Here is a 13,694-nt window from a genome sequence, read left to right on the forward strand (position 1 = left end):
TAATCTCTCAGTCATATCCAATTCTTTGGGGTTGAAATTAAACCATTTGCAACTTGACTTTGCATTTGGATATTTTCCTGGAAGTTGAAAGGTCTTTCCCAGAACTGACTCACTGGAAAAGACCCTGATGCTAAGAAAGATTGAAGGCAGGAGGAGAAGGGAACCGACAGAGGATGAGATGGTTGGATGGCATCACCAACTCAATGGACATGAGTTTGAGTAAACTCCGGGAATTGGTGATGGACAAGGAAGCCTGGCGTGCTGCAGTCCATGGGGTGGCAAAGAGTCGGACACGACCGAGTGACTGAACTGACTGACTGAAAGAAGGTGGCAACTGCTTGATCCCGTATTCTGACAACTCAAATCTGTGTATCCTTTGTTTCAGGAAGGATCTTCAAAATGGACACACACACACCCCCCTGAAGGTTTAACCCATGATGGCAAATAGGTTAAAAAGCATGAAATGTGTTCACTGTGGAATGTTCTCTGTGTAATTGGTGTCACAGTATGTGCTGTTTCTTTTGTTTGACTTGCAGATTATCTACTATGAGATCGGGATTATTATCTGTGCTGCCCTGGGATTGCTGTTTGTTATTCTGATGCCTCTAGTGGGCTTTTTCTTTTGTCTGTGTCGTTGCTGTAACAAGTGTGGTGGAGAAATGCACCAGCGACAGAAGAAAAGCGGTCCCTTCCTCAAGAAATACTTTACAGTCTCCCTCCTGGTGATCTGTGTGTTCATAAGGCAAGTAGAACCTTGGACAAGAGCTGAGTGGCTCTGAGGCTGATGAACAATACTTGTGTTTAACTGTTAAGCACATGAGCTTGAAACAACAAGAGAATACAGAAACAGAAAAAAAAAAACGCAAAAAAACAGAAAAGAGAGAAAAAAGATGTTTGTCCCGTGCATCACTATAAACAGAAGTTGGCACTGTCATTGGGGTGCTGTAGTTTAGGTGATAAGCCAACCTCGTGGTACTTTTTTCATTTTGAAGACATCTGAATAAATTCTGGGCCTGCAGAAAGCATTCGCCTTCCAGGACAGCACTTCCTTCCTCTTAAGTAGCTCTCTCAAGACAGGGGCCATGCGGGACGGCAGAGCAAGCATTTACTAGCTTATCTTTATGTCCCAAGGGATCTTTTTAAAAAAAGTTAGTTTTGTTTTTTTTTAAATTGAAGATCAGTTGATTTACAGTATGTTACTTTCAGATGTATAGCACATGATTCAGTTATATGTATATATATGTGTGTGTGTGTACATATATATATATATACATATATATATTCCTTTTCAGGTTCTTTTCTTTTAAACATCATTTAAAATATTGAGTATAACACCCTGTGCCCTCCAGATGGGTAGCGTCCTTGAATTGGGAGATTAGAATATTGTTGGATGGAATGAGCTTCCTAATCATATAACCAGTTTTCTTGATTTTTACAATTATGCTGGAACCCTGCCTTTTTTTTTTTTTAAAGTTTGTTCAATGTAGATTCTCATTGTGAGAAAGAAATCTGTTCACTATACCTCTTTCCCCACTGAAAACGATAATTACACTTGCAGTCACAGCTTCTTGAGAGAATGATCTCCAAAACTGTGACTCAGAGTAGGGAATGAGTGTGTGGACATGGGGCTGGGCTTGGGATGCACTGGGAGGTTGAGATTGGCGTATGTGCACTGCCACGTGTAAAACAGAGAGTGGAGACCTGCTGGACAGCACAGAGAGCCCAGCTCGGTGCTCTGTGACGGCCGAGAGCATTAGGATGCATGTGGGGGTGGGAAAGAGGGCCAGGAGGGAGGGGAGACGTGTATACACATGGCTGATTCACTTCATTGTATGGCAGAAACTAACACGACATGGTGAAACAACTATACCCCAGTTTAATAAAACATAGCATCGAGACTATTACTGAGTTAAAAATAAATAACACATACATAAATCTAGAAATCTAGCTCCTTCAGGGACTTCTCTGGTAGTCCAGTGGTTAAGACTCTGTGCTTGCAATGAAGGGGTTGTGGGTTCGATCCCTGGTCAGGGAACTTAAGATCCCACATGCTGTGCATGCAGTGTGGCCAAAAAAATAAAATAAAATTCAATAAACTAAAAAAAAATGTAGCTCCTATAGTGTACCATGTTCTCTAAACATTTCCTTCAGTGTTTTGCATGGTAATCTGGAGGCGGGTGCCCATACCCTAGTGATGCATTACCCAGTTATAGAATGTGCATATTTCTGGTTCTGTCTGTGTTCTTCCTTTTGGAAATAATATGGAACCCTCTCTTGAAGCCTGGAGCACACTTCATAATTTAGGTTGTTTCTATGGCAGCCCCTGCTGCTGCCAGAAATTTTCAGTGGACTGACGGATCCTAAGGACACTGCTTTTAAGATGAGGACAATTGTTGTGTAGTAGCTAATTTGTGTCCGACTCTTTTGTGACCCCATGGATTGTAGACCTCCAGGCCCCTCTGTCCATGGGGTTTCTTGAGCCCAAATCAGATCCCTCCAAGAGGAGTGTGCTTCATGATCTTGGCACCCTGGTGGTGATATTTAGGCATCTTTCCACATTCTCTCTGGAGAAGGCAATGGCAACCCACTCCAGTACTCTTGCCTGGAGGATCCCAGGGATTGGGGAGCCTGGTGGGCTGCCATCTATGGGGTCGCACCGAGTCAGACACGACTGAAGCGACTTAGCAGCAGCAGCAGCAGCCACATTCCCTCATCCATTCAACAAGCGTGTCATATCCAGAAATAGTGCCTATGACATGAGTGATGCTGAGTTTCAGGGAGTCCCAGAGACAGTGAGGAGTGGCGAGTCCCATCCTCCTGGATGTGTCTGCAAGCGTCACAGTTGCTCGATAGCCAGGAGAAAGATTTTTCAGGTTTTGCTAAAGAACTGATATTGGGCAATTTAAGCAGAAAACAGACATTAAATAGAACAATTTAAAGTTCCAAAGTTCTGGCTGCAAACAAAAGAAGAAAAGTTCTTAAAGTGTGGCCATAAGTGGAGGCACGGAGAGAGGTACTATTTGGGGAACTAAAGTTCCCCAGCTAATTTCATGCACCCTGGTTGACAAGCAGGGAGTTTGTGTGTGCGTTTTGTCTGCAAGGAGGGTTGTGGGTTCCTCTCTGTTTCTCTCTTTCCTGTTTCCCTGTGTGTCTGTGCCTCTGCCTCTTGGTTTGTAATTTGAATCTGACTGCTTCTGCACACTGAATTCTGAAAGGCAGCCTAAGGTTGGGGTGATGGTAATTCCAGATGTCCCCAGTCTCTCTGCTTTGTGTTTGAAGTATTTTCAGGAATGTGCAGACCCAAAAGCTAGGGGAGTAGCTACCAGAGGAATGTCAGTTACAGCCCAAGACAAGTCAGACCCTGTGCATTTCCTTGAAGCCTGAAACTTACATCCTTCATTCATCCAGAGTCTTGAACTGTGCTATCTCTTCCTCTCTGCACACCCCTGGACATCAAAGATGAGGTTCAGGTGACAAAGTGTCTTTGGAAAATACTTGTCCTTGGGGCTTCTTGTTAGCACGGTTACCTAATAGTTTCACTTCATATAGATACATGTATTGTAAAGACATATAAATGTTAAAGCTTCAGTGCAGCAATAAGCTTGGCTTTCATTTTATATAAAATGAATGCTACATAAATTTTTTTATTCTTGAGAACTCAGACTCATCAAACACATTTAGATGAGTTTTTTTTTTTTTTTCTTGAGTGTATTTTAGTTTAGAAAATCATTTTAAAAAATACTTCTGTGATTCTATAATCTGCTATACATTCAGTGAAGATATTTTCCCCACTCAAGTAAAACTTATAATTGAATATCATAATTTTAAATTCAATATAGTTAAACCAGAGTGGACCCGCTCTTTGAGGCTGTGACAAATTTTAAACTAATTTATTTCACATAATACATTGAATTTATATACAAATTACAAATAGGTCAAAATAAGATGAGTATTGAGATTGTTTTGTATACTTTAAATTCAGACTAGAAGCTTAAACTTCTTTACTTTGAATTTTAAAATTTAAATAGTGATTTTTAAGTCCTCCTTTTAGAACACCTACTTGGTTGCAAGTTTCTTCAACATCATGAGTTGTTTTAAATGTTTGCAAGTAATCAAAACTAGCCAAGAAGATTAAAAACCAGAGGAAAACAGAAATATCCAAACTATGACTAGATAAAAACGAGGAGAAACTAGGTCCACAAAATCAGAAGAGGAGATAAAATAAGAGAAGAAGGAGTGTCCACAAAATCATGAGGCAGAAGGAGAAAGAAAAAGAGGTGTTAGCATATGCTTCCAAAGACCTCGGTGGAGATTGAATACCACTGGTATTTAATCTTTGTATGTGATTTTTTTTTTTAAAGTCCTTTCAGAAGCCCAGAGCAGTCCACTTGCCTTTTATCAGGTTCGGTCCCATTTTGTGGTTCTATACTAAGTGTTACATTCAAAAAGAAGTTGGTTTTTAAATGTCTTGGGTTTTTTTAATATATATCCTATTTTGCAAAAAATTTTAAAATCTTTTCTTTCTAATTGAGAAAGGCATAGGTATCAAGGAGAAAGATCCCCTGGTATACGTGGAATGTATGTGGTCATGCTGTTTCTCCTTCTGAGCTTTTCCCAAGGCGGCTGTGGAATGTTCGAATTCCGCAGACACTGATGTATGTTTACGTAAATCTGTTTGACCATCAGCAGTAGATTACATCGCCGCGTCTCACGGTGGACTCTTTAAGCAGATGTGTCTTGCTCCAGAAAAAAACAGGTTTTCTCTCCTTTTTTTCCTTTGCATTTATCATCACTGAATTTTTCAGAATTTCAAAAAGGTTATAAGCAACAACAAAAAGGACAGCTGTGCCTTTACTTCTCCAGCGTACGGTTGTTGCTGAGTATACCAGTCAGCTTTTGCCAGTTACTGTGGTGAAAACTGAATCCCAGTCATTTTCAGGAAGGTGGCTGTTTTCAAAGTGAATTTTTGTTGTTGGTCTTAGGATATGATGTCAATTTCCGGGTTTGGAGGCCACAAGCTTCTAGAAAAGAAATCGAGCTAGCATGCCTGGAAAATCACGAGACTTTTTAATGAGAGGCTATTTGTTTAAGATTGAAACTGAAATTGAAAAGTTATCTTTAAAAAAGTAAGAGGTCAGTCACAGACTTAAAGCATTTATTTGGCTCTTATTGGTGAACTTCACTGTCAGTAGGAATTGGTAGAAAAAAAATTGCTACCCGTCTTAAAGGTTTAGAAACTCTAAAAACTTTTAAACATTTACTTTTAAGTGTATATGAGAGAAAAGTAGTCCATCCATGTAAAATATAGAAAGTGTCATGCTAATATATCATAAAATAAATGCCCATCTTCTGCTAAAAACTTCAAGAGATTTGTTGTACAAACTAAAAGTATGTGTTTTCTATAGCTTAAAATCTCTTTTTGGGTCAGTGCCAGAGAACTATTAGTCATTTGTCTATCATTTGATTGAAATTTTATTCCCGTTATTTTATTGGCTGTCATTTTATTGAATTCATTCATTCATTATCATATCCTAAGAGTTGACTGAAGGTGACACTGTTAGTCATTCAGTCATGTCTGACTCTGCGACCCCATGGATTGTAGATGCCAGGCTCATCTGTCCATGGAATTTAATTCCCCAGGCAAGAATACTGGAGTGGATTGCCATTCTATTCTCCAGGGGATCTTCCCAACCCTGGGATCAAACCCGGATCTCCTGCATTGCAGGCGGATTCTTTACTATCTGAGCCATCAGGGAAGCCCAAGAATACAGGAGTGGGTAGCCTATCCCTTCTCCAGGGGATCTTCCTGACCTAGGAATCGAACTGGGGTCTCCCACTTTGCAGGCGGATTCTTTACCAGCTGAGCTACCAGGGAAGCCCTCTTAATTCTCTATTTCTGTTTGAATAAGAGTTATACAATTGGTTTGTGTAGTATTCAGATTTTTTTTTTCTTTGATTTGCTGGTAGTATTTAAAAATGGGAAATTTTTTTTAAATAGGAAATTTTATTTAGATTGCAGATTTTTGTGAATAATTGGAAGATCTGGCAAGTCTGGTCTTCTACCATCAGGGGAACACTTACTAGAGGCACAGAGAATCTCTGCCATCACCACCTCTGATCTCCCAGTTCCCCTAGTCCAGCCCATACACTTTGCCCTTCATGCTTTCTGCCTGCCTGCATAGGCATTTGAATTTGCCATCTTTAACTTAAATATAAAATTTGCAGTGAATATGAAAATCAGCTTTGAAAGTTGGCTGAATTCTATTCCAGAATTCTGTTTAGTACAGTTTTTGAAAAATGATCCATGGCTTTCATCTTAATTAGATTCATAACTGAGTAACAGAAATGTGCCTTTAAATATGTCGGATTGAAAGTCAGCTGTTTTATTGCAATGCTGTGTTTCCTGATTTATGTTTGGAGTGAAGGCATTTATTCAGTAAAGGGATAGTTTCTGCCTGGGACATTCTGCACCTATGGCTAAGCTTCTAAATGGACCAGATGAAACAAAGCCCAGTCCTTAAATCCATCTGCACCCACCTTGGACGCAAGACCCTGTGTTACCCAAGGTTGACCAAGAAGCAGTTCCCACCTCTTTTTAGGGCAGTTCAGCACAGGTGAAAATAAGGCAAAAGAGAGTATGAAGTGAGAAAAACCTGTCAGAACTTCAGGGTGAGCCTTCTGGGAGTTCAAGGCAAGGCATTCTCCTATCCAGGGGATTCAGGGAAAGTTAACAACAAAACTGTGGGTTTGTAACCATAAAATGAAAGGTTCAAAGCAGTCCATCCTAAAGGAAATCAGTCCTGAATATTCATTGGAAGAACTGATGCTGAAGCTGAAATACCAATACTTTGGCCAATACTTATGGGAAGAACTGACTCACCGGAAAAGACCCTGATGCTGGCAAAGATTGAGGGCAGGAGGAGAAGGGGGTGACAGAGGGTGAGATGGTTGGATGGTGTCACTGACTCGATGGACATGAGTTTGAGCAAGCTCCGGGAGTTGGTGATGGACAGGGAGGCCTGGCATGCTGCAGTCCATGGGGTGGCAAAGACTCGGACACGACTGAGCGACTGAACTGACTGAGTGGGAGGCTGGGTGTTACAGATCATCCAGCCTGGACTTGAGCTTGCTGCTTGTTTCCCGAGTGCGCTTTGACTTATATGAAAGATGGGCCTGGAGAATGATGAATGACAGAGAACTTGGACGTGATGGGGAAGAGCAAGGGCCTCCCTTTGTGAAGTCCTCTGGTGGGCAGGGGTATCAGGTGGTGATCCTGACTTAGCACATAGAGGGGTGGAAATTTGGTGTGGCAAGAAAAGCTTCAGGAATATTACTGTAACACAACTTTTTTTTTCCTTCTGTTGACATTACTCCAAAGTTGCTGTTTTGGGCTGTTTGGCTTTATTTTGCATGAATACATCATTTATTAATAATAGCCGTTGTTGCTCTTGGAGAAGGAAATGGCAGCCCACTCCAGTATTCTGGAGTGGAAAATTGCCTGGAAAATTCCCATAGACAGAGGAGCCTGGTGGGCCCCAGTCCATGGGGTTGCAAAGAGTCGGACATGCCTGAGCGACTGAGCATTATTGCTCTGCTGTAATTTCAGCATCATGAATACTAATGCAAACTTAAGACAGATGAAAATGGATTTGAAGGTGGTCCTCCAAGTGCCAGAGACTATTGTTAATTTCATTTTGAAAGATTATCGTCAGCATGAATGCAAATGTAAAATCCTGGAGCCCTCATGGACACGCAGTACTACTCTCCTTTGTCTCAGAAGCACTGGTCTAATGGCTTTTATGGTTTTGTGATACCACCTGATGCTCACACAAGGAAAGGCCTTTCTCAGGCTCACAGTGTGTGATGTTGGCAGTTGTGGGACCAGACCCCGAGTCTCATGTTCCTGCTCCTACGCAGTCTGCTGCACCTTGTCAACCATGAGAAATCGTTTCAGCATTCTCTTACAGACTGTTGGGGGTTAGTTTGGAAAGACCAATGCATCTGTGTAATATTGCTATGTGAAAGTATTTGTTGTTTTGAAAATTTTAATTTTTTAATTGAAGTGTAGTTGATTTACAGTATCGTGTTCACTTCAGGTGTACATACAGCAGACTGACTCAATTATACACACACACACATATATGTATGTATATATACATACATATACTTATATATAGATATAAGTATATATACACATATGATGTGTATGTGTGTGTGAACATGTGTGTGTATATATATATGAAAGTCACTCCATCATGTCTGACTCTTTGCAACCCCATAGACTGTAGCCCGCCAGACTCCCCTGTCCATAGAATTCTCCAGGCAGGATTACTGGAGTGGGTAGCCATTCCCTTCTCCTATATATATGTGTGTGTGTGTATTTTACATTCTTTTCCCATATAGGTTATTACAACATACTAAGCTCCGGGAGTTGGTGATGGACAGGGAGGCCTGGCGTGCTGCAGTTCATGGGGTCACAAAGAGTTGGACACGACTGAGTGACTGAACTGAACTGAACTGAAGCATAATTCCCTGTTATATAGCAGGTTCTTAAGTCCCTGTTGGTGATTTATTTAATATATAGTAGTGTGTATATGTTAATCCCAACCTACTAATTTACCACCCCCCTTCTTTGGTAACGGGATCAGCCTTACTTTTAGGAATGATTCATGACCGAAATGGGACAAACAATTACTCATTTATGCAGGACTGAGAGGTGTCCTGGGGACAGTTGAGGCTTGGTGTGAAAAAGGCAGCTGGCCACCCTACTTGTTAAAATATTAACATATAATTCTTAAGATGCTGCTTTTGGTGAAGAAGCAGAAGTGTTCATATTCTGAATCAGATTTTCCCCCAAAGTTTGCATATTATTTGCAAAACTTTAGAAACATAGTTACACCTTCTATTCTATGGTTACAAACTAAGTTCATTACAAACTATGGTTACAAACTAAGTTCATTACAAACTAACAATTTTGTTAACTTCTGCAGATAACTTCTGCAGTGCTATTATGTTTATGTAACTTTTTGCTGCCACCTATGGCTAAAGCCAACAGCGCCTTAGAGATTCAGTTCAGTTCAGTTCAGTCGCACAGTCGTGTTCGACTCTTTTCGACCCCATGAATCGCATCACGCCAGACCTCCCTATCCATCACCAACTCCCGGAGTTCACTCAAACTCATGTCCATCGAGTCGGTGATGCCATCCAGTCATCTCATCCTCTGTCGTCCTCTTCTCCTCCTGCCCCCAATCCCTCCCAGCATCAGAGTCTTTGCCAATGAGTCAACTCTTCGCATGAGGTGGCCAAAGAACTGGAGTTTCAGCTTCAGCATCATTCCTTCCAAAGAAATCCCAGGGCTGATCTCCTTCAGAATGGACTGGTTGGATCTCCTTGCAGTCCAAGGGACTCTCAAGAATCTTCTCCAAATACCACAGTTCAAAAGCATCAATTCTTCAGCGCTCAGCCTTCACAGTCCAACTCTCACATCCATACATGACCACAGGAAAAACCATAGCCTTGACTAGACGGGCCTTTGTTGGCAAAGTAATGTCTCTGCTTTTCAATATGCTATCTAGGTTAGTCATAACTTTTCTTCCAAGGAGTAAGCGTCTATTAATTTCATGGCTGCAATCACCATCTGCAGTGATTTTGGCGCCCAAAAGAATAAAGTCTGACACTGTTTCCAATGTTTCCCCATCTATTTCCCATGAAGTGATGGGACCCGGTGCCATGATCTTCATTTTCTGAATGTTGAGCTTTAAGCCAACTTTTTCACTCTCCTCTTTCACCTTCATCAAGAGGCTTTTTAGTTCCTCTTCACTTTCTGCCATAAGGGTGGTGTCATGTGCATATCTGAGGTTATTGACATTTCTCCCGGAAACTTGGGGATTAGCAGTTTTAAATGTAATATTTTAATGTTTAAAAGCTTTGACACAAAAACAAACCAGCTGGTCAAATTAATTTGTCAAGAGATTGTTCGTTATTAGTCAACATTAAGAGACCTTAAAATGATAAATGTATGAAACGTAGGCATATATATAAATTTTAAGACATATATAAAAATGTATAAAATAAAATGTAGACATTTTGGGTGGCTTGAAAAATATGGTTTTTATTTTCATGTAAAGCAGCTTTCATGCCAGATGTCTTGTATGTTGTATGTGTATAAAAATATTTATTTACTTATTCATTATTTGCCACCAGTTATGGTGGTCGGGCTCAGTAGTTGAGGCGGGTGGATTTAGCTGCTGTATGGCATGTGGGATCTTAGTTCCCTGACCAGGAATCGAACTTGCGTCCCCTACACTGCAAGACGGACTCTTAACCACTAGACCACCAGGAAAGTCCCTCATGCAGTGTTTTTGAAACTCTTTATAGAAGTACATCTTACATGGAGAGAAGTGTTCATTGTCATAAGCACACCTGTATGAGTTTCCATGCAGTCAATACACTTGATTACGTCATTACCAACCCCTCCCCCAAATATAACCACTGACTTTTAGCTTCATCATTTTGCTTGATTTTGTACTTTGCATAAAATGGAATGACATAAGATGTACCCTGTTATGTGCAGCTTCTCATATAACATTTTAATGCTAAAGTAATTCGTGTTTCTTTTCAACCTGGACAATGCAGTAGTTAACAAAGACAAACTAGATTAGCCAAAAACACGGGAAAGCCCAAGCCAATCTTATGATTTTAGTATTTTTCCTGATAGTCTTCTTGAGGGAAGCAGTGGTATGTATGTGGTACCTGTGTGTGTGTGTGTGTGTGTGTGTGTGTGCACATGTGCTGTATGGAACCTGTATACATACATTCGCATCTGTACAGAAGTGTGACTGTTTTCCACACTCTGCCTTATAACCTGCGTAACTTCTGTTCTCTCAACATTGTTCTATTTATGAGATTCATACTTAACAGAACGATGTATCTTTTAAAATTTATTTACGTTTAATCAGAGGACAATTGCTTTACAATATTGTGTTGGTTTCTGCTGTAATCAACATGAATCAGCCATAAGATACACGTGTCCCCTCCCTCTTGAACTTTCCTCCTCCCTCCCACCCCATTCTGCCTCTAGATTGTCTCAGAGAACCAGGCTGAGCTCCCTGCATCTACAGCGACTTCCCATTAGCTATGTGTTCATAATGTAATGCATATGTTTCCACGCTGCTCTCTCCATTCATCCCACCCTCTCCTTCCCCCGCTGTGTCCGTAAGTCCGTTCTGTATGTCTGAGTCTCTATTCCTGCCCTGCAAATAGGTTCATCAGTACCGTTCTTCTAGATTCCATATATATGTTAATATATGATATTTGTTTTTCTCTTTTTGATTTACTCCACCCTGTATAACACGCTGTAGGTTCACCCACCTCACTGGAACTGACTCCAATTCAGAACAATGTGTCTTGAATTGGATATGCCTTCTCTGAGAGGGCCGAGTCCTGTTCTGGGGTGCACATGTGGTGGTGGGTGGGTTATGGGCTGGAGGCAGGAAGGCTGCGGCAGTGGAGGGGCGGGGCTTGTGGAGGGGCGGGGCTCTTCAGGAATACCATCTCCCTCCTGGCTGCGGGGCTGTTCTGTGTCTGGTCTCCCGGCCACGGCTGGCGCAGTAAATGTGTCCTCTTCTCCATCCCCTTTCCTGCAGCATCGGGATCATCTATGGTTTTGCCGCAAATCATTACATGCGGACTAACGTGGAAGAGACTCGGAAATTGTCAGAAAGTAACTTCAACGACCTGAGAACTCTCCTGAATGTGGTGCCAGGGGTAAGGACCACAACCTGTGTTTCCCCCGACGCTTTGTGTCTGAGGCCTTTTGGAGTTGCTTGTATAGTTGGAATCACATTTGAACCTGCTGAAGTCCAGGTGTTGTCTTTTAATTTTGCAGATAAAGGAATAAAGGCCTAGTAAGTGATTTTTTTTTTCAAGAGTACAAAGTCTCATTTCAGAATTAGTGCTCTTATTTCTGGAGAAGGAAATGGCAACCCACTCCAGTATCCTTGCCTGGAGAATCCTGTGGACAGAGGTGCCTGGTAGGCTGCTGTCCATGGGGTCGCACAGAGTCAGACATGACTGAAGCGACTTAGCATGCATGCATGCATGCTCTTATTTCATTTCACTTTATTTTTGTCTTTATTAAGGTATAACATAATACTTGTTATAGAAGTGCTTAACCATTTTGAAGATCTCATGATTTCTTTAAAAAGCAATATCTCTGGTGTCACTGTCCTTTCTTCTTGGCAATATAATTGACCCCACATCGTTTGCTTGAAATTGCTCTGGTAATGAAACCTGTTTTATAAACACTGATTTGCTAATATTTGTATGTGTGTGTGTTCTCATTGCTCAGTCGTGTTCGACTCTTTGTGACCTCATGGACTGTAGCCTGGCAGACTTCTCTGTCCATGGGATTTCCCAGGCAAGGATACTGGAGTGGGTTGTTATTTCCTTCTCCAGGGGATCTTCCCATCCCAGGGATTGAACCCTTGTCTCTTGGCTTGGCAGGTGGATTCTTTACCACTGAGCCACCTGGGAGTCCTGCCTAATTTTCAGATGTTAAATCTCTTTTTATTGTGGCTTGGGACCTCAAGCGGAGGTTTCATGTAACTTTTTTTTTTTTTTAAGCAAATTGACTACATACTGGACCAGTTTACCCTGCCTAAGGAGAAAGCATTTGACGATCTGGACAGTGAGTAACGTTGAACGTTGCCTCCGATTTGGTTGTTTGTCTTGGCTAGGAGATACTGTGGTCATCTCCCGTAAAACATAGACTAAGAAACGAAGTGTGCCGTTTCTCCAATTCCTGCCTGAACACGGGAGAAACCGAACCGTAATTCCCTGGTGTTACTGACAGTGTGTTGTTGGTGACTCAGATACTGAAACCTTGAGTTTATTGTGAAAACGCTCTTGCTTTCCTGCAGCCACGGCACTTCTGCTTCACTCCCCTCGTGAGAGGAGAAGTGGGTCTCTGTCAGGTCTGCTGTTAAAGACAGAGCGGGACCCAGAGGAGCTGTGGCTTCCGGAACAGAGGGGTGGCGGTGCTGTTTCCCGAGTGCTCAGCTGTTAGCAACCTGGGCCTCTTTTGCCCTCAAGACATCTGGTAACACCTGGAGGCAATTTTAATGTCCTGATCAGCCTCTACCTCTTCGTTGGTAGAGGCCGGGGATGTGGCTAAAAGTCCTACAAGGCAGCCCAGCAACAAAGAAGGATCCGGCTCCAGGTGTTGCTAGAGCCAGGGTTCAGTGACCCTGGTCCAGATGGAGATGGGAGCGGGACGCGGGCAGCCAGGGATCAAGGTGAGAAGGCACACAGGTTCCCGGGGCGAAGAAACACCAAGTCTGCACTAAGTCTTCTGAGGGGCGCAGCTGGTGTGGGCACTCTGACGTGTGCCAAGAAATCGCCACATGACAGTTTCTGCTCAAGTGGGCTGTGGGGTGCAAATTGGGAGAGACTAAACCAGGCCATGGGACCCTGCCCTGCAACCTAGAGGTCAGAGACGAAGAGAGCCCATCCTCAACATCCCTTATACTTCTTGGGATTTAGATATTAACTTGTTGGTGGGAGGCAGCATTTACGAGCGTCTCAAACCCAAAGTGCTCCCTGTGCTGAAGGACATCAAGGACTTGGCAGAAGGTAAGCGGCGCAGCCCCGGGACCCAGACGGCGTCCACCTGTCCCACCTCCACTGGGACATCG

The 13,694-nt window shown here is 42.3% G+C and overlaps 1 protein-coding gene across 31 annotated transcripts in view; it reads left to right on the forward strand.

Moving 5' to 3' along the window:
- The window catches only part of PROM1 (prominin 1), a 148,326-nt gene that overhangs the window by 84,538 nt on the left and 50,094 nt on the right, over nt 1–13,694 (forward strand). For 29 of the 31 annotated variants that reach the window (XM_086404720.1, XM_086404726.1, XM_086404709.1 and 26 more), the window contains 4 exons: nt 537–742; nt 11,646–11,766; nt 12,625–12,688; nt 13,543–13,632. In XM_086404720.1, the coding sequence (XP_086260846.1) occupies nt 537–742; nt 11,646–11,766; nt 12,625–12,688; nt 13,543–13,632 (481 nt within the window). The remainder of the gene's footprint in view (nt 1–536; nt 743–11,645; nt 11,767–12,624; nt 12,689–13,542; nt 13,633–13,694) is intronic. The other 2 variants (XM_086404731.1, XM_086404725.1) reach the window with 1 other exon arrangement.

The sequence above is a fragment of the Bos grunniens genome, chromosome 6, assembly GCF_055505025.1.
Source record: "Bos grunniens cultivar Pamir isolate PY7600 chromosome 6, Bosgru_T2T1.0, whole genome shotgun sequence".
NCBI classification, from domain to species: domain Eukaryota; kingdom Metazoa; phylum Chordata; class Mammalia; order Artiodactyla; family Bovidae; genus Bos; species Bos grunniens.